We start from the raw sequence: 24,561 nt of genomic DNA on the forward strand, positions 1-24,561 counted from the left end.
ACCAAGTATAACGGCTTTTTGCCATTTTAAGTCTACTATAGAATTTTTTAACTCATAAAATTAAATGTGGCTGGATCTCATCTGCGAGAAAGTCTACTTCGTAGGTTTTATTTTCGCCGGAAGTATTGATATTAGCTCCCTTAGAATTTCTTTTTTTTGATTGGGACCAGAAACACCGTGGAATTGAGGGCGGGGAAGAAAGATCGTCCTCTGACCCTTCATCATTCATATTCTATCTCCTTTAAGTTACAGTCATACTTTGTAAGTATACTTTTGTTTATTTGTCATTTGCAAATGTCATTTTTATCCTAAATGATGATTTCTTTCATAAACCGTTTGGGGCTTCTATAGTTCTTGAAATACTTCCTAGTCGGCCATTTTTTAAAACACAGGCTCATAATCAGAATTACCATAGACTTTTAGTATTTTATATATATATATAAATAGGATGATCGCGGAAAAGAAAACATTTCGTGTTTTATATTTTAGGCTACTGAATGTGGAGAATTCATGCCTTTATGGGTGTGTCTATCGAGTTTTCGCTACGTTCTCTGTGTAGGCTGTGCTGATCGGATTCGGGGAAACCCACAATGCAGCCATTTCTCAGAAACTGAACTGAGATGTCACTTGCTTCTCTCTTCACCGGTGATTACTCACCAACGATGCTTTTTCCCAACAAATAGCAAGCTAGCCCAATCTAAGTAAGTCTTAGGATACTTACTGACGGAATACTGCTCTGTTCCGCTATTCTTCATATATTAATCGTATTTATTTAAAACATATAGCTTTCAACACCGCCGCTGCTTTGCTGCTTTATTATTCTCATGAATGCTTGTTTTTATATGTCTGTCGCAATCATCATTTTTTGTAAAATTCGGGCTGAATCTGCCAGTAGGTAAAAGTGAAGTTAAAAGTCATGACAGGTGGAAGGCAGAGATAAGTCTTCTTATAATAATAAATAGCACATTTGTAACTTCACTTTTAACCCAAACCCTTTCCTGGTATCCATTTCTGCTAGATGAGCAGGAAGTTTGTCACAGGCTTGAGTGAACCTCAAACCTGCTTCAAAGTTAAGCACATTAACCACAAGTCTGGGGCATAGTTCTAATAGTTGTAGAGTGCAGTAAACCTGTTAAGTTTATCCACACCCTTCATTTTTCTGTCTCAGTTTTGCATGTGAAGTCCTAAATAATAATGAAATATATTTTTAGTGTGCATTTTCCCATTTTTATAGTAACTGCAGCATGCTTTAAAAAAAAGTACACAGGCAGGGCTTCTGCTTACGCAAAAAATTGCGTACAGTACGCATTAAAAGTTCGGAGGACCCCTTCAGTTTTCGTCAATGGGGTCCCCTTCAAATTTGGGCGAAGAACAGGGACCCCTTAAAAATCTGAAGAAGGGGTCCCTGGGACCCCAAAGAATTTAGCCTTAGCAGAAGCCCTGACAGGTATACAAATGTAGACTCAAAATGTGGCTTACATGTGGAGATAAGACACATTAACAATCACAACAAAAAAGCATCAAATTATATGAGAAATATATGATAGTCAAATTGAGCTGGAGAAAGGTTAGATTGAAGACTTAGAAGCTTTTTCAAGTACTAGTTTTCCTGGTTCCTGTATACCTATTTAAATATATTTATCGTAAACGATAATGAGCAATGCATGATTACTAACATGGGTGAGAGTCGTGATGAATGCATATTCACATTAAGATCATTTTACTTATAGCACTATGCTGATAACTGCTATAGGCATACATGATGGATGCATATTCATAATAATGATTAGTATAATGATCAAACATTCATATTTATAATACTGTTCAACTGATAAATTGGCTGTATTAAGTAGATTGAAGATATACAAGTACAATATGCTGCAAAACATTACTTTCAAATGGCTAGGCCAAGCTCTGTACAAATTAGCATTTCCAAAAATCTAAGAAGGGGGAAAACTACCATTGGTGAGATGCAAACACCACCATATAGATATATAGGTCAAACTAGTAATGTCTTGATTGTTTATGGATTTGATGAATTAGTTTTAGGTCTAGGTATCCCACTGGCAGTAGTTGATACTGTAAGCATATTTATGTACATTTCTAATATTAGCTTCTTGACATTTTTCTGGACATGGTAATGGTTCATAACAAGAAAGTCTTGCCACCATGCTGGGTTGATAAAAATATTGTATTATTATTTTAATCACTCACATGTGGCAAACATTAACAATTGTTGTCATTTAGTCAGACGGCATGTCAAGGCACACAGAAAATATTTTTCTTTTTCAGATGATGGATTCCAGGGTTCGAGGCATTGCTGAAACACTTCGGCTAAGAACTGCACAGGATGCTTTGGTGGCCACACCATCAAATACCTTGCCATCACTTGAAGTGCAGCAATGTCTTGCATTTGACAACCCTTATAGTAAGTATTTTTTCCAGCTCATTAGGTTTTTCTGATACACAATGTCTTGAAGTTTTAAATCATGTTTGATATTTCTGCTTAGTAATTTCAGTAAAAAATCTTATGAGATTTATAGCTTCCTTGATGATAGTTGATCTATATAGGTGATGATACAACATGGACAGAAATACCTTTTATTTTCAAGAAGTTGCTGTAGACATATTATGTGGAATGAGAAAAATAAAATGACTGAGCAAATAAATTACCAGAGCCACTGTCTATTCCTATTAACAATCATCTGTACTCTCTGCACCATTATCTCTTGCCTATACACATTTGTATATGGCTTTATTAAAAACTAGTTTTTATAAAGCTGGAGATCGTTTCCCTGTTGATTGTCTTGTGCATTTTAATGTACAACATTTTAGTGACTGCTGTTTAGCAGAAAGTGAATTAGACCATGTGGGTTGGTAATGGTTTTCGAGACGGTAAAAGATTAGTATTGTGTGTCTTATGATTATCAGGTACACTTGGACTACAAAAGGCTCTTCCACCCATGCCTCATGACGAGCAGTCTATTGGCTTAGACAACTACATGAGCAGTGGGAAAGTATGGTAAGACATCATGTTTATTCATTTTTCAGTCTACAGCTGTAGCTCTGTGACATTTGATACTCAAGAAAAGTTTTTGATGTTGCTTTGAGTGATCTGGAAAAAATATGAATGTATTTACACATGATGTAGACAAGAGTCGGCAGTTTTTTGTATTTACACATTACTCTCCCTCCCCAAAATACACCAACACATACACCTTTTATATAACATAATCAGCTAGCATGGAGAGTCACTGTTTTTAATATAGTTTATTCTCATTTTCAAGGCAACCAAAATTTGAAGGGTTTATTTCTCTCTTTTTTTTTTTTTAAAGATCTGTCGGTGTTGTCTCAGACATGAATAATCTGTTGTCTGAGAATTTAATTGATAATGGTGGCATGGTAGATGCAGAGAAGCTATCAGATGAAAGCAAATTATTGCCTTCTGCTACAGGATGCCAAAAAATAAGAGAGACACAGAGTTGGTGATCACTCATCTCATGAGGGGGGTGAAGGATGGATCAGCCAGTTGTGGAGTTGTCTTACACAAGGTGAACATTGTATAGACATTGTAGTTCTTCAATATAATTGTTAAAGAAATATTTTGTCAGCACCTATGTAAGCCATTGAATAACTCTGTAAAAATTTCCTTGTTAGTCTGTTTTTGTTTCCATCCCTCATTTGATTTCTTATCTCTCAGGAAAGTGTGTTGGTGATGAACTTATAAAAAATGTTTGCCATCTTCAAGCATTTTAAGTTATTGATGCTTACTGAACCTGTGTGACAGGACTTCAATGTACATAGCGTGCACTTTGAAGAAAACCAATTCCAAGAACTGGAACAGAGAGGTGGAGGGGTCAGTGGTCATGTGACAGCATATAAAGACAACTCTGGCAATAAGTTTGTCAGGAAGCACATGAAGGTAAAAGCGTGTAAATTTCTCTTATAGAATAGTAGGACAATACATATCTTTTTGATTCCAGTTTTGTTTTTGTCTTTAACTGATTGGGTATTAAAGAGGTTTAAAATAAGTGCTAATTTTTTTTTTACTGTCTGCATTAGATATTCTATAATAATCAAGATAAATTATGAGAGTATGTTCAGTTTTTGGAGAAATTTCTGATAAATTACATAAATGTTTTGTCCTGTGGTCATATGATCTGATAAAATTGTGCATGCATATGTGGGAAGATGCAGTTTCATGCATGCAGTTACTGATGTATTCACTGGCATGGAAGTTGGGAGAGGTGTTAGGAAAACAAAAAGTGACACATACAAAACATGTCATTGCTGCAGGATGGGAAGAAGCTTCGTGAACAGGAAGTGATATCAATGAGGAAGCTGTGCCATCCCAATATTTGTAAAGTCTATGCACTCGCTTGTCATGCTGGGTCTGTGGACATCATGATGCAAGATGCAGGTGAGACAGTATACTTTATCTCTTTCGCTCTTTCACACACACACACTCTGTCACTTTCTTCTGCCTACTGTTTGAGATAGGAGAGTTGAAGAGCAACATAAACCATGTTTACAGTAAAGTGCTTGATGAAAATTACATTAAAGAGACTTTTTTGGTCTTGGGTACTTACAGGTCGATCCCTGTACACTCGTCTTCGTGAACTGCGAAATAAACTAGGGCCTGAAACAGGATCACAGTTATACTATGGGGTGGTGCAGGATCTGGCCTGTCAGGGCTTCCGAGCTCTTCACCACATGCACAGACGCAAGGTGTATCACCTAGATCTCAAGCGTGAGTACTGGTTTATTAGTTTCTGTATCAAGTTCAGGTTGACCTGCAGTTCTAATCCTTTTTGCATCTCTTTCCCATATGTGTGTGTAGTTCTTTTCATTTGAGTATCATACAAATCTTCTATGGACACAGAATTGTTTTGTGTAGATAAGACCAGCTTGTCAAAGAGTGAAATCTTTTAAAATGATAGCACCTTGAAATTTTTCTTCTTGTGTGTCAGTTATGTATGCTACTATATATAATTTTCTGCTGGCTGCAACTTAAAAAAAAAATGATATTGTTGCATTTACATACTTGCTGATTGTGTTGTATTGACTGTGCATGTGTTGCTGTATTTGGAAGGGAGAGTACGTGTCATGTGGGAGAATGTTTGCCTTGGATAGTCAACAAGTTAGAATAAACCTTTTGATTAACATGAAATTTAGTTCTTAAGCTGGTGGATGTGCATAGTTTAATAAAAAATAATTTTTTTGCAGCTGATAACATTTTGGTAGACTTGACCTCACACAACCAGCTTCACCTCATGCTGGCAGACTTTGGTTCCAGCCTGATAGGCGATCAGATGATGTCGTTTAGCATGCAGCTGACACCAGAATACTGGGCTCCCGAGCTATGGCAGCGCCTTGCACCCTGTCTGCGTTCTAAGGATGACTACAACAAACTTCAGAAAGAACAGTTTCCACCCCAAGCATCATTTGACACTTATGCAATGGGACTGACAGTCTATTTCATGTGCACACTGCGCCATCTTCTGAAAGTTCTGGAAGCAAAATTTGTAGGCACATCTAATGACACTCAAAAGTCATTTCTCTTCAAAGCTCAGCTGGTCAGTTGAACTAAATTTTGAAAATATAGATAAAAGACTTGTTCATGTCAAAAAGTATTCTCCACCTCCCTATACCCACATGGTACAAGCAACTTGGAATTATGTAATTTACAATTTACATTGGCTCTGTTTCTTGTTTATGTTAATACATTTACTGTAAAATATTTAGGTATTTGTACTAGCACAGGTTGACTGACATAAGTAGCATTTACAACATTCTTTAGAACTATTTCTGTGACCCCTTAAAAGAACTTACACGTCTATTTGTGCACTTTTTTTGGGGTTGCAGATGACTGAACATGCTCACCGCATTGCTGGCTGGGCCACTCAGGGGCCCTTTGTATATGATGAGCCACTGCCCCTAATCTTGCAGGAGCTCCTGAAAAACACTCTACAACCAGACCCTGAAAAACGTTGGACAGACTCACAAGCAGTGGAGTGGCTTTCTGGTGAGTGTGTGGGAAAGTACAGAATTTTCTATAATGTTAAGTTTTTGTTTTTATTTTTTTTAATGTTCATCTTTAGGATGCTCACCTATTTGTGTCAAGCTGTGGATTTAGTACTACTGATTCGCAATAGTGTTCAGAGTCTCTTGTGAACAATTCCTGCATTGTTAATGGTGAAAAGTCTCTACTGACGGAACTAACTGGGCTAGTTTTGATTGTTGATAGGTAAGCCAGTGATTGATGAAGATGAAGAGGAGGAAGAGAGCGAAAACGAAGAATTGCAGGTGCCAACCCAGGTTCATGATACAGTCTCAGGGTATACAGGTATGCATAATGTATTTTTAAACATTGATGATTGCTAATATCATTATGCTTTACGTAATATTTTCATTGGTTTGATTAATACTTTTCATATGTCCATTATGTTTTAAATAGACCATTGTTTGTTTAAAAAAAAAATCAATAGGTATTGCCACAGGGAAAGAAATAGTTTTGTTTTTTTTTGTGATGGGAACTTACAACCCAGCACCTTAAAAAGTTCAATTTTTTTAAATTTTCTTGGCCATTGAGGGTTTTGGTAAGGAAAGAAAAAAGCTTCTGATATTTTGACTGATGTATCTTTTAAACCAGTGATGCCCACCCTTTTTCGGCCTGCGGGCCATACACATTTCCCACGTGCGTCACGGGCCGCTTCACCGCAAAAATACAAAAAAAGAAAAAAAATAGAGCAGCTACCATTTTTATTAGAAACAAGTTGTACTTACCATTAATTATGTAGTAATTAGTGGGATATTTGAAGTTGTTTACCCGAAACCAACTTCTGAATGTCCAGCTGCATCGTAGAGACACCAAGTCGGAGCACTGAATCGAAATGTTCGTCTATCGAAAAAAAGATTGAGAAACGCCCCTACATAGGGATAAATAATTCTTCTTCCCTTTTTTCGTTTTTTTTTTTTAGGTCTTTTTTTATTACTAACATGCCGATTTCTTGCACTGTGGGCAGAAGTTTCGCGGGCCGGATATGGCACCTGGGCCGTAGGTTTGGCATCCCTGTTTTAAACCATTATTGAGGGATGCATTTAGTATGATTTTAAATCATTGTAAAACTGCACCATTTAGTCAATGGTTTTTCACTACAGCCCTCTGGTATGTAGAGCAGTGTTCTCTTTTTCTGGTGCAGGTGAATCAATGGTTGTGGAGGAAGATGTCTGGCAGTCTGCGGTCACATCATTCCATGATGGAGGAGATCATCTCTTTGGAACAGCAAGCTTCCAGTCTCTGCAAGATCATGATGTCAAAGGTCAACAAAAGCTGGGCCTGCTAGTGAGAAATGTTCAACCCTCACAGGATGTGACCTTCCAGGCTAGTAAACATGAGCTTGTTGCCGGAGCCCCCACAAACCTTCCAACTACTTTCCGCCAGAACGTGGTGGTTCCTGAGGCAAAACAGAACATGGTGCTAGAAGGTTATTATACTGTGCAGCTAAACGACACTTTTGCCCTTATGGAGCTGGATGAGGTTTCTCCTGCTGCAGACCAGGGAGTTGACCTTGACCTTTCTCTGCGTGTGACCACTTCACAGGATTGCATACCAGATGTAGCAGTTCCTGTGGGGCTTTGCCAAGCAGAAGAGAAGCCAGCTTGGAAACCCACCCAGTTTGGTGTGCAGCAGGCTGGAGATGTGGCATTTGCTGGTGATGCTCTTGGTATGCGGAGAAACATGAATGTCGGAACTCAGCCCCTTCCTTTTGAAGGAGGAAAGGGTACATTGGAAACCCCAGTCCATCCCCTTGCTCCTCCTGATGGTGTAAATAGCATGCTTCCTCCTATAGCTCCCCTTGGGAAGGGTGGCTCTGCCCGTGCACCCTCTAAGGCAGTTTCTAAGAAAGGCAAAACTGTTTGCTCCAAGGGTCATGCACATCCATATGGCATAAAATCAGCCAGTGGTACAGGCAAGCACACAGTACCATTAAGTATTGGGAAGAAAATGATCTTTTACCCTGGGGTTGTGGATAAGCAGCCAAGCCCACAAAGCGACTTGCCTCCTGCTACATTCTTTGTGGCTGGCAGTGCTGCTCCCACACCTTCTGCACGCACGATGCAGGAGGTGCCTGCTAGAACCTTGCAGCCCATTACAAGGGCTGAAGATGCTGTAGTAGCAGTAAGAATGCCTCGTGGTTCCTCTGCCCGCTACATTAACCCCTGGTCTGTGGAGGCAAATGAGCAGGCACAGCCACCATTTCCTGTCAGTGCGCCAGTTCAAGAGGCATTTGGTGCGGCACAAGGTTTCCTGCCTGAAGTATGCTCCACTGTCATGAGGGCAGTACAAGTGCAGCCACAAGCTGCATTTGAACTTGGTTCCTTTGCAGAAGAGTCGATCCAACAGCAGGCTGGAAACATACCTTTTTTTGGGTTGCTGCTTTGAGCAGTGCTTTGGATCCACCTGGTTAATGCAGCACCAGTGTTTTTGCCATGGAGGAAGCTAACAAGCATTTTGCCTGGTTGAAAGTCCATAAATACAAGAGAAAAAAAAATAGCACTCCTTATGTAAGGCAAATGTATTAACCAGGAAAGTCTCTTTTTTTTCATTTGCTTTTGCTTGCTCTGCGCTTAATTTTTACTCTCAGTCGGTCGTCTCTTCAACAGTACGTTTTCTTGTGTGAAGCACATGGATAGATGTGGCAGCTGACAGGGCCTACCACTCTGGCCTATTTTGGACAATAGTATCAACCACCCTCGATGGACAGTCTTCAACAAGGTGTCATGCTGGATCACATTCCCAAATCAGACCATGTTAAATTGCTTGACTGTTGCAAGTAGAGGTTCCTAGTGTCCTATGAGTGTAGCAACCATGCTTTGTTGGAAGTCATTGGTTTTATGTTCTTTGTATGAAAACTTGCTCTCAGATGCCTGGATTCCTCTTTCCATGTTGGTGGAGTCCCCATGTCAAATCTGTCATAATTATCATTTGAAACTGCTTTGATAATTCTTGTTAACATGTTTATATGCTCTGTTAATTCTTGATGAGGAAGTGCACATCCTTCAAAGCAGGCTTTAGGAAACATTTCAAGTTGGAGTGAAATGTAAAACTTTGTAAATCTCAAAGGAAGGAACAGTTTATCAGGGCTTGAATGTTTCTGAGGAATTCCGACCACCCCATCAGCAATGCAGTGAGGATTGGCTCTCTGGGGTCCAGATCTTGTCTCGAGCATGCTGTCGTTTCTGTGCATGTGCCATCTGTTTACAGGGACTGGCTGCTTTGCTGCGATATATATCCTTAGTTGCTGTCTTGGTGTAAAACACCAATGCCCCTGCTCCTTCACTCCGTAAGTTTCTACATGATATGAAAGTATTTTATCACAAAAGATTTTATTGGGGTTATTGTTGGAGACATAGAATGTCACTTCAAAAAATGTACATGAAAGTAAGATTCCCCCCCACACACACACTCCCCTATGAAACCACTATTTTTTTCCTTATCACAATTTACTTAATATTTGTATTTTTAACATGTGCAGTTGTTAGCACGTCATCAGTACAGTGGGAATCGACTGTCTTGGCTTCAGATCTCATTTCAGGCATGCTGTTCTTTCTTTGCAGTTTTGCAGTGATATAGATACTGACAGCATAAAGCACCAGAAACCCTGCCCATCCCCTCATCTTGCCTTTTTTAAAAATCCCATTTGATGTAGAAACAATAAGGAAATCCATTGTTATATACTTTATTGATCATCTTGGCTAGATGCAAAGCTTGATTATTACGGCTTTTTTGTGTGCCATTTAAAGCCTGGTTATATTTACATCGTAGTCCAGAAAACAGTGCCATATTTTTTTCTATTTAGTTGTTGAAGAAGTGTCTTTTCGTAGGTTTGTGTGTTTCTACTTTCATCACCTTAAGCAGACAAGATTTGTTTATGGACAGCAAAGACATTTTCAGGTCTGGAAGAGCACAATTATGGAAACCTTTTTTAAATGGCTGAAAATTGCTTCTTTCATTTGTTAAAAAGATCATAAGTATTATCATTTGTCAGGTTTGTTTGCTTTGGAGCAAAATTATTACATTGGGGTTTTTTTTATTGATTTTTATATTCTTTATATATTTGGCTAATTGTAATGCATCTAAAATATTTTTGTAACTTTTAGTCTTTCAGGCTTGTGGCCATTTTTAATTCTTGGATCAGCTTCACTTGTGACATGCAAAAAGTTGATAATGAAGAAATATTGATTGTAGTTAGTAAACTTTTTCATATACTTCTCAAGTGTTTTGAGTGACTTTATTTACAAAGTAGCACAAGTACAAAGATAGGAAAACAAATGATTATCAAGAAAATATTTACAAGAAGAGACACTTTATGAAATAAGTGTTGAAAACAATTACTGTTTTTTGTGTCCTTGAATGTATACGAGTCCTGTTGTCTATACAAGATGTCTAGTAATGTAGTAGTAGTTTTGTTAATGGGTTAGTGTTTATCTTTGCAAACAGTAGAGAACTTGTACATCATATACACATCCCTTCATGTTTACTTTTATTGTGCGAAGCCTTGTCAACTAAACGAAATGAGATCAGAATTGAATATGTGTGAACTGTGGAGCACACTGCACATTTTAATAGTCAGCTGTGTTTCTATTCCACTCAGCATCATGTTATGAATAGCTACCTACAGTAGAACTGGTTTTTGTTGCGCTGATGTCTTTGCAACTTGCAGCTTTTCACCTTTGCACATTTTCTGCTGATGCTTCTGCTCTTCGCTAATGAAATAAAAACTTAAAAATGTCACACATGCTTTATGTCCAGATTGGAGTGAATGAGGTCCAACATTGCTTACAGCCCCTTTGTGTGTTAGTTCTTATTTAAATCAAATTTTATAAAGAAATAATCCAAATTGACTTTGCATCAACATTTCTTCGTCATTTCATCAAGTTTACATGGATATCAGATAAAGGTTGTCTAATAAAGATTATTATTTTCACACTATTTTATCGCTGTCAATCAGTTACTGTATGTAGTTTTACAGAAAATTTTTAAAAATAAAAATGAAACAAGAAAACAAAAGAGAAAAGTTCGCCAGACCAAACTATGAAGAATTAGTGCCTATTTCAGTCGACAGAAGAGGTGAGAACAGGTGAGTGGGGGTGGCAAGACAGAAGCAGCAGTAAGGTGGCTTGGCTGGGGGTGGTGTGACACGTATACAGGCCGGGATGAAGGCATGAGCAGACCAGATAGATGACCACAGTGGTCAGGTGGTTACAGGAATGGCAGCAGCTTTGTTGGACGACCATCACACACAAGCAGGCCTGACGAGAGGGGGGGACAGGGGGGTGGTGTACCGGGCAGAAATGCGCGGCTGTCAAGGGGCCCGGCTTGGTCAGTGGATTAAAGAAAGGTCTAAGGACAGAACACCCAAGCATTACACATGCAGAAGTTGAGTTTGAGTGTAGATATTGAGATTCGAATTGTAAACATACATTATATACTGGAAAAATAATTTACGATTACAAGTACAAGGGGCCCGGAGAGGTCGTCTGTCCCGGGGCCCGGGCTGGCTCTCGGCGGCCCTGCACACAAGTGGCAACAGAGACAGTGGTGGCAGTCGAGGAGCAGAAATTAATGCTCTCCAAAGTAGATTATAGCCTGAGTAATAATAACCAAGCAGGTCAATAGCACAGATGATAACTATAAGTCGCTTATAACTATTGTTGTAGCACAGTGGGGTCGAAAAAGCGTTTCGGGTGCAAGCACCCACAAGTATTGCTGTAGTTGTGAGATCACAACTGCACGTCCTATTGCATGGCATCTCGGTCAACAAACATCGATCGAGGGATGGTCCGACAAAGAAACCAGGGCAAGTCCATGACAGTGCATCGATCGTTGAGAGATCAACGAGTAGTTAGTTGTTTAATCATTGTTACTCCTCGAGGAGCATAGACCAAACAATAGCCTATATAGGCTATACACTATAAAGCAACGGTGGTGGTAGATAACCGCGACTGATTACCTCCCTTTACGGAAGAAAGAGAGACTGTGTGTGTAAAGGATTTTGGAAGAAATTTCATTACTGTATTCATTAATCATCATCTATTCACCATTTCACGATCGCATAATGTGAGTACAAGTTTTTTTTTAATTTAAAAGATTTTTTGACGATTGTGGTCTCTTCACTCTTGACGGACGCTATATTCTTTAAGCTACCTTTGATAGTATTATTATACTTCCGCTTTGCCATTTCATTTGAGTTTCATTTGTATTGGGAAAACACACCACAAACTTCTCAAATGATCAGAATAGTTTTATTACAATATTTTAGTCATATGCACATGATTTATCATTAAAATCATCATTATTTTAACCTTACGTTGACTACTCTGCTTTTTGGATCCCTGTGGTGGCCTTGCATCATATATGGTTGACACATGATGGATGCATATATTTCTTTGAAATAATATGATCAGCATAATTATAGTGACCAAACATGTTCTTAGCTCTGTATTATAGTGACTTTCTACAGACTCCCTTAAATAATTCTAGTCTACACTAGTAAATGATTGATCACTTGGTCAGTAATATATGGTTGTGAGCACTTGACCTGACCCACCCCCACCAACCCCCTTGTATTTTTAAAGAGGAGATTCACATTGCTAAGTTATTAAAGTTTATTACAGTTAATTTCTAAAGAGATTCATTCCTGTGTTCCAAGACTGTTTTGTTATTTCAATTATTCTGCTTAGCAAATAAAGTTAAAATGTCAGTATATTATACTTCATAAGTTTATTTAATATTAAAATGCTTAATTATTATAATGAAAAGTAGGAACATTGTCAGGTGTGGTTAAAAAAAAGCATGTATGGTGTATAGATTACACAGAGACACATGAGATGGTTATTACATAGTAAAATACCAGCAAAAATAGAACTGCAACTTATCATAATAACCAGATATAATGTATATCATTTATATATATAGTCAGTTGGCACACCAGGGAATATAGGATAGATTTTCTTTTCTTCAGATGATGGACAGTGGACAAGGAAGCATTGCTGAAACTGTTCTGCTAAGTCCTACTCAGCAAGCGTTGGTGGTCAATCCATCAAGTGTCTTGCCACCACCTGAAGTACAGCAGTGTCTTGCACTTTACAATTTTAGTAAGCATAATTTGTTCAGCTCAGTAGTTGTGTCTTTAATATGACGTAGTCATGAGGTATTGTTAAATCATTATTCTTAGATTATTTCAGCTTTAATGTCTGCAAAAATAAAAGCTTGCAATGTTTACTGATGCTATTTTTTTCATTATTTGCTGGAACTGATCTCAGAAGAGGACACTGGGAGAAATAATAATAGTAATGTTTTTTAAAGTCATACACTGCATGTTTCTCTCAGATATAAATAAGCAAATAAATAAATGAAAAACCAGAGCCACTGTCTGTTCCTGTTTCCAACTGTAAATGCTCTCTCTAGAAACATAGCCCCCCTTCCCTCACACACGCACTTAAAGTTTTACAGTAAGGCTAGATAGACATCACATAAAGATCATAAAGTTTGAACTTACATTTCTACTATAAATTTTATTTTAATTTTTATTTAAGTTTTATTTTGGGGTTTTGTTAACAATTGCTTCAGGGTGCTGGCTGCTTGAGTTCCACTTAATGGAGAGTTAGCTGCATATGACAGTTTCTTCGAGAGTTCTCAAGAACTGTGGCATTCATTCTTGTGAATTTATTTTTATCATTAGGTCAGCATGGACAACATAAGGCTCTTCCACCCCTGTCTGATGATGAGATTGACGTACACACATTTAATGTCAGTGGCAGAGTTGGGTATGTAATCTCAATGGCAGAGTTGGGTGTGACATTGTGTACATTCAGATGTTTTTTAGAGATCTTTCTCCATCCTCAGTTTTACTTTAACAAATAGTGTCTCTGATGATTCTGCTATAATATGCTTGATTTGAAGATCGAATGAAGAATGTGTTTTACAGCAAATGCTACGAAAATCTTGTGAGGGTATGTAATGTCAATGGCAGAGTTGGGTGTGACATTGTGTACATTCAGATGTTTTTGTTTTGATATCTTTCTCCATCCTCAGTTTTACTTAAGAAATAATGTTTCTGATGATTCTCCTATGAGATGCTCTATGATATGCTTGATTTGAATATCAAATAAAGAATGTGTTTTACAGCCAATGCTACCAAAATCTTGTGAGAATGTTAGTAAGCTAGCACTTGACTGCACGATATGTAGAGTAATTATTGTAATGGACTGCTACAGCTTGTGATGTTAGTTTGATTGATTTTGAAAAAAACACAAATTTAGTAGATACGGGCAACATTTCGAGCCAGGCATTGCCTTTAATATGACTTAATTTTATGTCAAAGTTTACCAAAATTTAATTGTATTTTGAGACACTGTATTTATTGTTTCCAGAAGTAATAATCTCTCATTTGTGATTAATATAAACAGTATCATGGGGCAGATTTATTTTGGAAGTATCTATGTCAAGTAAAAGCATAATTAAGCTTAAGCAATTTTTTTTTTACCATCCAGGAGGCCAAAACATGAGAGAAATGCTGAGCTGCTTATCTCTAATGTGATGACTGGGGTCAAGAGTGGGCTTGCCAACTGTGCAGTTGCATTTGATAGTGTAAGCAGTGTTCCATCTTATAGACAATTGCAAATGTTTGACATATTTCTAGTGATAAAATATTTCATCAGCACTTAAGTCTTGGTCCTACCACTAACATTCACCTCATCTTTTCAAACTAAGTGTTTATTTAATGTTTCTTAACTTATTTTTCTATTAGATGTAATTTCTAAGACCTGTGTAAATTACTGAAAGATATTGATATTGAAAGAAACATTTTGAAAGGCCCTTTGAATAGTGGCCTTTCAGTTTGTGGTTTTTGTTCTCTTGCCTCATGAAAACTGTTCACATCTTAGAAATAAAATTTTAGTTCCCTTATTTTCATTCATACTTGGTTCCTGGCATGTTGTGACAGGACATCAACATTGAGCATGTTCCCTTTAAAGAAGACCAATTCCAAAAACTGCCAAAAAAAGGTGAAGGGGTCAGTAGTTTTGTAACTGCATATAAAGACAAGTCTGGAAAAACGTTTGTCAGGAAATGCCTGAAGGTAACGGCATAAATGTTTCACCCTGGTTTTTAAGGGTTGAGAATGCAGTAACACTTTGTGAATTTTAATTAAAATTTTTGATTATGTATAATGCATGATTATACACACACACAAAACCCATTTTGTTAAATATCACTTAATTGTCAAAGCCACTATCTCATATTCTTATTTCAAAACCTTATGTTGACCTTCTCCTCCGAACAAACTATACACAGTCACTAGATTCCTATTTCATGAAAATGTCATATACCATGACAGGATTAACTCACCGTGATATATATTTACATCACAGGATGAACATATGTCCCTTGCATTGACGATGGTTGATATTATTTCACAACCCACATAAACTCGTCTCATCAGAACATATTTTCAGTGGCATTGGTCATCACTGAAAATCAGCAACCTCTTTTTTCCACATGCTTCCAAGTTTTTGAATACACACATAGAAGCCAGATGGAATCAGCAGTTTTCAACTCTTCTGACACATCTCCTGGAAGTCGATGGACCATTTTTGCTAACTTTCCTTAGCTTATATCAATATTTTTGCTTTTTCTTAGCTGTTTTATTTGTCTTTTGCCCTCTCTTTCTCTCTCAACTCCATCTCTCACATTCCATCATTCTCACATACATCATTAAATTATGAAATTAAGCAATAAAATGCAAATTTCAACATTACAGCAAACAATGACTATATCTACAGTACCTTAATCTTTACTCAAAATAGCCCACTCTTCTTTAATGCTTAGCATCACGTACATTTGCTGGTACAACCATTTTTCTCTTTATATATATGCAGGGCTTCTGCTAAGGCTAAATTCTTTGGGATCCCAGGGACCCCTTCTTCAGATTTTTAAGGGGTCCTTGTTTTTGCCCAACTTTGAATGGGACCCCATTGACGAAAATTGAAGGGGTCCTCCGAACTTTTAATGCGTACTGTACGCAATTTTTTGCGTAAGCAGAAGCCCTGTATATGACCATGCTGATGAGTAACACTATCTCGAAGTTAGTCAGTTTGGAATTCTCCCTTTAAACATGAGGATGTTTAAGAGTAATTAAAAAATCCTGGACCTCTGGTCATCCCAAGTTGCCTTTTGCATCATGATGTGTTCATCCCTTTATGTATGACTTGCATCATGCAGTGTCATGGCCTTTCTACGATTGTAAATATATTTTTAAGAGTTATAAGAAATGTTGCTTCAGACCTCAATAAATAACTTTAACTCAAAAACATCTATGTTGTACAATATGTCACCGCTAAGAAAAGGCGTAATTGTTGCAGGATGGTACGAAGCTTCGTGAGCAGGAAATAATGTCGATGATAAAGCTGAACCATCCAAATATTTGCAAACTTTATGCAGTGATTTTTCACCTGGGGTCTGTGGACATCATCATGCAAGATGGAGGTGAGAGAATTAGCATCCTGTGTCTCAGATGTGCATCTTATATTTAAGCCTGTTATGGCTGCATAAAGATCACATGCCAAGCAACTTTTGTCCTGCAGATGTAATAGAATATTATTATTCTGTCTACTTCCAGAGGAATGTATTTTAACTAAAATGGAAAATCAGCTAAAAGAAAAAATTGCAAGCATAAATGTATGTGCATACAACACACACCTATACAAGTACACTCACTAGCGCACTTATACACACAGTTACTTTCTACTTCCCACTGTTTGCATTTGATATGCGAGAGCTGGAGCTGGACAAAATTTATTGTCAATTTGACATATATATTTGAAAATAATTATCTTAAAGAGATTCTTGTATTGGGTTCTTATAGGTCAGCCTCTTTACACTTTTATTGAAGAGCTACAAAATAGGCTTATTGGCCCTACAGCAAGCTCTTGTTACTATGAGTTGGTGCAGGACCTAACATGTCAAGGCTTCCAAGCTCTTCAGTACATGCACAAACATTGTTTGTATCATCTGGACATCAAACGTGAGTATAGTATTGTAGCTGTCTCCAGTCTGTAAGCAGGGATAATGATGCTGATAATTGGGAAACAGGTTTAATTATGAAATAAAAAATAAAGAATAGCTGCTATAGTAGATATACTATTAAAATATACCTTCAAACAAAATTTCAGCACAAAAAGGTGTTTTTTTCTTAAATCCTTGGTCTGCTTCAGTTTTAATTATCTGGGTAAGAATTTGAGTTTGTTAAGTGAAAAATATCAACACACATACAGTGAGTTACATCTAGGGATAGCTAAAGATAAGAAAAGAAAGATAATAAAACTTAACTGGAAATATAAGTAACATGGTTCAAATGTGTACCATATATAAGTACTAAAATGAGCACTAGCTGTTAATTATGTGTGGCAGGTTACTGGGGTTACACATACATCCACTGATTGAGGTTTTTTCCTTAGCTGACAACATCCTGGTGGACTCGACCCCAGAGAACCAGTTCCGTCTAACATTGGCAGACTTTGGTTCCAGCATGACTGGCAATCAACTAATGTCATTTAGCATGCATTTGACACCAGAATACTTTGCTCCTGAGCTATGGCAACGCCTTGTATCTAACTACAACAAACTTAAGGAAGAACAGTTTTCACCCCAGGCATCATTTGACGTCTATGCAATGGGGCTGACAGTCTATTTCATGTGCACCCGCCGTCATCTCCTAAAATTTCTAGAACGACGTAAAGACAATGACAGACAAACTTCCTTTGTCTTCATGGCTGAGCTGGTAAGTTGAATGAAATTATGACAATATATGTAAGATAAATGCATATGCATCAGAAGGAATCTCCACCAATCGCACCCCCATTTAATGCTACAGCATAAATCTTGAAATTATATTTAAATTATTTTTGTTTCTTAGTTAATGACACTACCAAACGTGGTTAAACATAAATGTGATATGACACTCATGTGTTTGTGGTGGCAGAGTTTGTGAAAAAAAAAATAGTGTGTTGACCTTTCAGTTATTTGGCAAGTGAGGTGATAGGGACCACTTCTTTCAGAGCCAGCTCTGTGTGTGTTTGTGTGGATGGGTGAGAGCATTTGTTTGTGAGTGTGCCCATCTCTCCTTCATGGCCTTTCCTTCCTCAACTCTTTAGAGGCTCAGGTACTCATTTATTAGTTGGGCCAAATGATGGAAGTATTGTGTCCTACATGACTATCGATCTGGCTAGTGTGCACTCCTCTGGCCTACTTCCTCAGAGTTTGACTGACAGATAAATGATTTTAAAAACATTCTTTAGGACTTTTCTTTAATCCATATTAATAGGCTTGCATATTTATTGAGGATTTTTGTTGTGTTGCAGATGATTAAATATGCTAACTGCATTGGTGAAGTGGCCACTAAGGGACCCTTTTTCCACAAGCCACTGCCTCAGCTCTTGCATGAGCTCCTGACCAACACCTTGCATGCTGATCCCAACAAACGTTGGACTGCCTCAAATGCATTAGAGTGTCTTTCTTGTGATGTAGCATGTAAGTTCAAAGAATAATATATTGTTTATAATATTTGAAGAGTACACATTCATTTTGATACAATAGAAAATATCATTATGGAGCAATGAGTTACAAAACCTTTATTGTGGGAATTGCTTGAATGTAGTCAAAATCAAGCAAAGCTCTTTCACCACTGATGCCTAAGGCATTACCAAAGAAGGGCCACTTCTGTCAGCTACTCCTGTAAAGCGGTCTGTAAGGTCAAATTTTACCATCTTGGTATATACTTTCCTTCTCCCAGGTTTTTTTAGGTCATCTTCTTTACCATCTTCTTCCTTTGTGTCTGTCACACTTGAGTAAGCAAGTCCAACAACTGGTCATCTATACTCATTTTCCTATACTTAGGTGTGTAACCTCTTGACTTCTGCTTTCTTGACATCAGAAGAACCTTAATTGCTGTAAGGACTGCTGTACATGCATGAGTGCTGCTATAGCTGTACTTCTCCTTGGCAAATATTGTATCTTTGTTTTTATATTTATATATTTGTGCATTTATTTATTGCTATGAATTCTATTAGCATCTTCTGACTTGCTTGAAAACCGTAATTCAAAGAACTGCTATGTCTTTAACTTGTGTCACAAAGTTAAATGACCTTTGACACTGAGTATAACTTGCAGTTCTACTTGTATTTCCAGTATTGTCTATTTAAGCTTCCCTATACTTTCATCAAGTGGTGCAATTAACACTGGTGATGGCCAGCAAATAGATTATTTGATGTGACTCTCCTGAATAATTTCTGCATTATTGTTTGTTGACAGGCATGTCAGAAGTTGAGGAAGATAAAAAGGAGAAGGAAGAAGTTAAATTGCAAGTGTCAACTCAGGTTGATAATACTGTCTCACGTTATGCTGGTAAGTGAGGAGTGCCTTTTAAAATATGAATTGGCTGATTTTTAGTATCAAATTTAAGTTTTAAGTAACAGTTCTGTTGGTTTTGATATAAGCTGTGCACCCTTGGGATAATTTTTGACCTATAACAAAAATGAAAATAGCAGTATTTTTTTTTCAAAGAGAAAGTATGTTTATTTTCAAAACTATTGCTGTCACGCAGGGCCGTGCTTAGGGGCAGGCGGACGAGGCATCTGCCTAGGGCCCCGCGCTTCAAGGGGCCCCGCGCTTTTGATTGTAACCTATTGACGAACGTTACAAATAAATTAATCGTAGGCTTATGTTGTAATGTGTATGCAGCGTGCTGTCAATGATAAAAGACGAGATATCTCTGAGGAAAAAAGTGACTTTAGATCCCAACTAAAACCGTGTGATCGTGGCTTGAGGGCCCCGCACATGCCCTTTGCCTCGGGCCCCGCGGGGGCTAAGAACGGGCCTGCTGTCACGTGAAAGTTTAATTTGATCTTTATCTCATTGTTGATTAGGTTTTGGTGAGAAAGCTTCTGTGTTTGGTTTTGTAGTTTTTAAAAAGCCAGTAAAGAGGAATAAATATTACATGATCTGAAAAGCATTTAATTTTGAATTTTGCTTTGATGCTTTTGGGTTATTTTTGAGTGTTCAAGTCTGCTTTCTTTTTTTTGTTGCAGCAGAGTCTGCAGTTGTACAAGAAGCTGCAGGGCAATCTACAGTTGCTATCCAAAATACAAGCGACTGTATCATTGGCTCAGAAAGTTTCCATTCCCCACAAGACATCAATGTCTTTAGGAGACAAAAGTTAGAGAGAAAAGTTCAAATCCCAGCCAGCAGGGACAAGCTTGCTGTTGGAGCCCCTGCAAACCTCCCAGCCAGTTTCTCACAAAGTATGAAGGCTACTGAGGCTAAATCGCATACAATGCTGACAAATTATTGTCCTATGCAGCTTAACAGCTCTTTGACCCTTATGGAACTGGAAAGGGTTTCCCATGCTGCAGTCCAGGGCAATGAAGGACATGGACATCCTGACCTTTGTCTACATGAGACCACTTTGCAGAATTGCGTATCTGATGTTGCCACTCCTGCAGAGCTTTGCCAAGCAGAAGAAAAGCCATATGGGACACTTAACCAGTTCGGTGTGCAAAGGGATAAAAATGTGGCTCCTGGCACAAATGTCCTTAAACTGCGTGGAAATCAGCCATTAGTTTTTGAAGGCAAGAGTGCATTGGAAATCATAACCCGTCCACTTGCCCCAGATATTTTTAATGATATTTCTCCTCCTGAAACTTCCCTTGAAGAAGGTGGCGCCACATATACACCCTTAGCAAATTCTAAAAAAGGCAAAACATTTGCCTCAAAGGGTCGGGTAAAGCCGTATGATATCAAACCTACCAGTGGTGCAGTCAAACATACAAAGAGAATGCACTTTTTGGAGGAGCAGCTTTGCCCCACTTCCACATGCTTTGTGGCTGGTAGTATTGCGCCCACACCTGTTGCACACACAAAAGGAGAGGTGACTGCTAAAACACTGCAGTTCCCCAAGTATGGCAGCTCCTCCATCAGCCAGTTTAATGTCTGGTCAGTCGAGACCAATGAGCAGGTACATCACACTGTTATAAGGCCGCTACCAGTGCAGCCACAGGATGCTTTTGAAATTAATTCCCCTTCAGAGGGGTCAGTCCAGGGTCCACCTTTTATGCAGCATCAAGGTGGAAGCATACCCAATTTTGATTTGCTGCTGGGTGCGCCTGATTAATGTTCTGATACAGAACTGGCTTCGTTTTTAACTTAATTCTGGTTTTGTCATTGCAGTCGCCATACCAGTTTATGCTATGACATTTTATATCGGTTTCGTTAGCATGATGGTCCCTTAATATAAAGGAATATGTGGAGTAGGAAAGCCATTTTCTTAGAAAGTAAGGAAATCCACCAACATAAGAAGATGGGTGGGTAATATAAACTTTTCTGTGCTATCCCACATGCCACAATCAGAAATGGGAAGATTTTATTTGTTAATTTGGGGCTTGTTTCTTTTTTATCCCCTTTTTGTTTGGTAATTTGCTTACTCTCTGCTTAGATTCTGCTGTAGTCAGAACACTCTTGTTGATTTGTTTCTTATATTTTATTTTGTGTAGCTGGGGCTAGAATTGTTACTTTTTAATTTGTGCATTACTTTTTACAAATTTTCCTAGGGCAAAAATTCATTTTATTCAGTAGCTTTATTTTTCCTGTGTAGCCATCATATAAATTGAATACATCTTTGTTTTGACAGTCTTTCGCCAATGCATGAATACCGTCACACATATGTTCTCTTTGTATCTCTATCATACATCTTTGCTGGAGCTATGTATGAAGCAATCTAGATTCAATCAATTTGTTTCACACACTCACTCACATATTTTCTTTTGAAACTGTTACATGAAGTTCGGAATTCCACATTGTTCACAGCAGGCCTGAGGAAACATTTTTACTAATGATAAAATCTAAACTTGTAGATTAGGAAAAATTCTTCAATGACACATTTTAGTCACCAGCTACTGTAGCACACTGAAAACAGTTGTATTAAAAAAAACAAACTTTTACATCATGTGAGCACTGTTGTGGGGAGAGACAATTAGACTTGAGCTAGTATGGAGGGGGCTTCTTTATCCAGTCAGTCCAATAGAGCCTTTCCTGCTGATTGTTAGTGGGATGATAGTGATCCCAATAAGTTTTTCCTGCAATATCATACCAACAGACAAATCAGGTCAATAACAGGATCTATCTGGCCGCCTGTATACCAACCCAGAAGAAGAAACTATTCCTATTTATCATTTAAGGAAGGAGCTGTTTTGGAGATATCTTTATACCATATTTTCACTATTTGTAGATGGTCATGTCTCTATCCTGTGCTTAGGCAAACGCATTAGCTGCGATTTTCCCAGCCAGTGTCTTGCCTTCTTATTCAGATGTGATCTTCTGTCCCTTGGTTTCTGTATCGATTCAGTGTTCTATATAATCTCCATAACCTGGTGGTATCTCTCTCCATATCAAGACTTGTGGTCTTTTCTCCTCAACTTCTTCAAGTCCAGTTTAGTTTTCAGGAAATTTGCTTTTTTTCCAAGCAGCTTGATGTTTTCTTGGCTAGGGTTGGTCCTGGCCTCATCTCTCACTTTGCTTGTCATGAGTTAGTTGTAGTTCACTTATCCAGCATGGTGTGTAGTTCTTTCTCACACCTCATGAAATGATTTCATCTTGATTATTTTGTTGTTAAAATCTTTGGGTAATGGTAGTTGACCACACTGATGATGATGTCTTTCATTATTACATAGACTTCGATATACTCAGCCTTGTTTGTGTGTTTACTGTTTTCATGGATATTCATTGTTTTCACCTTTTCTCCTGCCTTGCTGATCACTCTGGAAAGCTTGGTATCCTCTGATCTTGAAGCTTTTCCTCTAACAGATGTGTTTTCTGCGTCCAGCAGATGCTCTCATTTTCCATCCCCAGGCTCCACAAGATGGGTTGAAGGGACATCCAGTCGCTGAGAGTGGACTTTCTTGAGGTGTGGAGCCTGGAACTGCACTTGCCCGGTGGATCTTAACAGTTCGAGCAATATTTTAGTTGTCAAGTGTCATAGTGGTTGTTGCTGTGTGGTGTTGTGATTAATTAGAGTACTCCAAGTGGCCCAGCACCTCTGTCTTCAGCATGCCAGGATTTTTTCAGGGTTACCTGCTCTTAGCTGTACATCCTTCCCTGTGAAAGGAGATTGTTGGGATCCAACCCGAGGGGTAGAGCTTATAATGCATCTCTTTATTACATGGTTGACGTCATTGGCACATGGGGTATTTCTTTCTGTAGGTAGCAGTGCCATCTGCTACTTTGCCCCATCTTGGTAGGAACACCACCCATTGGTATGACGAATTATTTTACCACATAAAAGACATAGACCCATGCACACTAGAACAGTCGGTGCTGAGGTGCATTCTACTATTAATGGACAGGATTACCCTGAAAATTTATGAACATGTGCATTTTTGGTTGATTTGCTTTTTTTACAGTATCACATTGATAGAACAGGAACTTTGATCAAGGAATATGCTTTGCTATGTATCATCATGTTAGCCAAATGTAGAGCTTTGTTATTGTTGTTGAAGACCTTATTTTTGTATGATGTGTCAGTGTTTTTAGGTTTTTAAACCTGTTTCTACTATTTACAGTGCCTTTGTGTAGGTTAGTTTAACTTTCTTTGCTCCAAAGTTTTACCTGACATGAACGGTGTATGGAAAGCAAAATCATTTTTAGTTCTGAAAAAGCACAATCATGTAAATTTTTTAAATGGCTAGAAATGGTATTTTATGAGCTATAAATATTATAAATATTAGCTATAAATACTATGAATTGTCAGCCGCTTTTGATTGTATTTTTGAGCAGAATGATTCGATTTTTAAAATTTGGGTCTATATGATATGCCATTGAACTTGTGATAATGTATAATATTGTTACAGAGTTAGTATAGTCTTTGGTGTCTTTCAATCTATGGCCATTTCAAAGTTTAATTGTTTTCATTTGAAATGAATGAAGAAATAGAAACAAAATATATTTTCTTCTGAGTTATATCTTTTCGATGTTAAGTGTTTGAAACTGAAAAAATCACTTTACCAAGCAGTGTGAGCATAAAGATACCTTTAGACTGCAGGAATGGATTTCTTTATGTCAAGAAGTTATGTACACGTAGAAACTGTATTTAGATGATTACTGCATAGTTTTTGTTCTGAGACACATTGGGATCCTGGTTATTTCCACAGCTTCTTTGTCAATTTTGACATTTTATGCACATTTTCTTTTGCTACTTCTGCTTTGAGCTTATGGAATAAAGCATTGAAAAAGTTGCCTACATGGATACATCCATTGTAAGTTGAATGTTTGAGGTTCAGCATGCAGACTCTAGGAATTGGCGCTAGGCTTACAGCCTCTTGTGTGTTTGTAATTAGTGAACTAAAGGTAGAGATAAAACTGTTGTCCCTAGTCTGTACAAGGACTTCATGTTGGTGTGACAAATGCACACACAAATTATTCGTCTTCCAAATGTATAGGTGTGTATA

General features: G+C 37.9%; 2 protein-coding genes across 3 annotated transcripts; both read left to right on the forward strand.

Annotated features, from left to right (window-relative positions):
* The first annotated feature begins 102 nt into the window (after positions 1 to 102).
* Positions 103 to 10,798, forward strand: LOC112563483. 2 transcript variants are annotated; one of them, XM_025237385.1, is made up of 12 exons: positions 103 to 261; positions 560 to 701; positions 2,293 to 2,428; positions 2,932 to 3,022; positions 3,455 to 3,551; positions 3,788 to 3,922; positions 4,297 to 4,420; positions 4,592 to 4,750; positions 5,227 to 5,576; positions 5,866 to 6,025; positions 6,248 to 6,346; positions 7,203 to 10,798. In XM_025237385.1, exons 3-12 carry the CDS (start codon positions 2,293 to 2,295, stop codon positions 8,444 to 8,446), a joined length of 2,595 nt encoding a protein of 864 aa, XP_025093170.1. In that variant the 5' UTR covers positions 103 to 261; positions 560 to 701; the 3' UTR covers positions 8,447 to 10,798. The 2 variants fall into 2 exon arrangements, with proteins under 2 accessions (XP_025093170.1, XP_025093171.1); XM_025237386.1 differs by lacking the exon at positions 560 to 701 and having other exon boundaries at positions 107 to 261.
* Positions 10,799 to 11,898: 1,100 nt separating this feature from the next.
* On the forward strand, positions 11,899 to 24,350 carry LOC112564671. The gene is made up of 11 exons (XM_025239648.1): positions 11,899 to 12,124; positions 13,029 to 13,161; positions 13,749 to 13,833; positions 14,560 to 14,656; positions 15,012 to 15,146; positions 16,429 to 16,552; positions 16,932 to 17,090; positions 17,524 to 17,846; positions 18,427 to 18,595; positions 19,376 to 19,468; positions 20,152 to 24,350. Exons 2-11 carry the CDS (start codon positions 13,029 to 13,031, stop codon positions 21,231 to 21,233), a joined length of 2,400 nt encoding a protein of 799 aa, XP_025095433.1. The 5' UTR covers positions 11,899 to 12,124; the 3' UTR covers positions 21,234 to 24,350.
* The last annotated feature ends 211 nt before the right edge of the window (positions 24,351 to 24,561 follow it).

Source organism: Pomacea canaliculata, linkage group LG5 (genome assembly GCF_003073045.1).
Source record: "Pomacea canaliculata isolate SZHN2017 linkage group LG5, ASM307304v1, whole genome shotgun sequence".
Classification (NCBI taxonomy): domain Eukaryota; kingdom Metazoa; phylum Mollusca; class Gastropoda; order Architaenioglossa; family Ampullariidae; genus Pomacea; species Pomacea canaliculata.

Coding starts and splice junctions, on each gene's coding strand:
- LOC112563483 (XM_025237385.1), top strand. CDS start 2,293: ATGATGGATTCCAGGGTTCGAGGCATTGCTGAAACACTTCGGCTAAGA. Junction 3,923..4,296: donor TTGTCAGGAAGCACATGAAG/GTAAAAGCGTGT, acceptor TCATTGCTGCAG/GATGGGAAGAAGCTTCGTGA. Junction 6,347..7,202: donor TACAGTCTCAGGGTATACAG/GTATGCATAATG, acceptor TTTCTGGTGCAG/GTGAATCAATGGTTGTGGAG.
- LOC112564671 (XM_025239648.1), top strand. CDS start 13,029: ATGATGGACAGTGGACAAGGAAGCATTGCTGAAACTGTTCTGCTAAGT. Junction 17,847..18,426: donor TTGTCTTCATGGCTGAGCTG/GTAAGTTGAATG, acceptor GTTGTGTTGCAG/ATGATTAAATATGCTAACTG. Junction 19,469..20,151: donor TACTGTCTCACGTTATGCTG/GTAAGTGAGGAG, acceptor TTTTTGTTGCAG/CAGAGTCTGCAGTTGTACAA.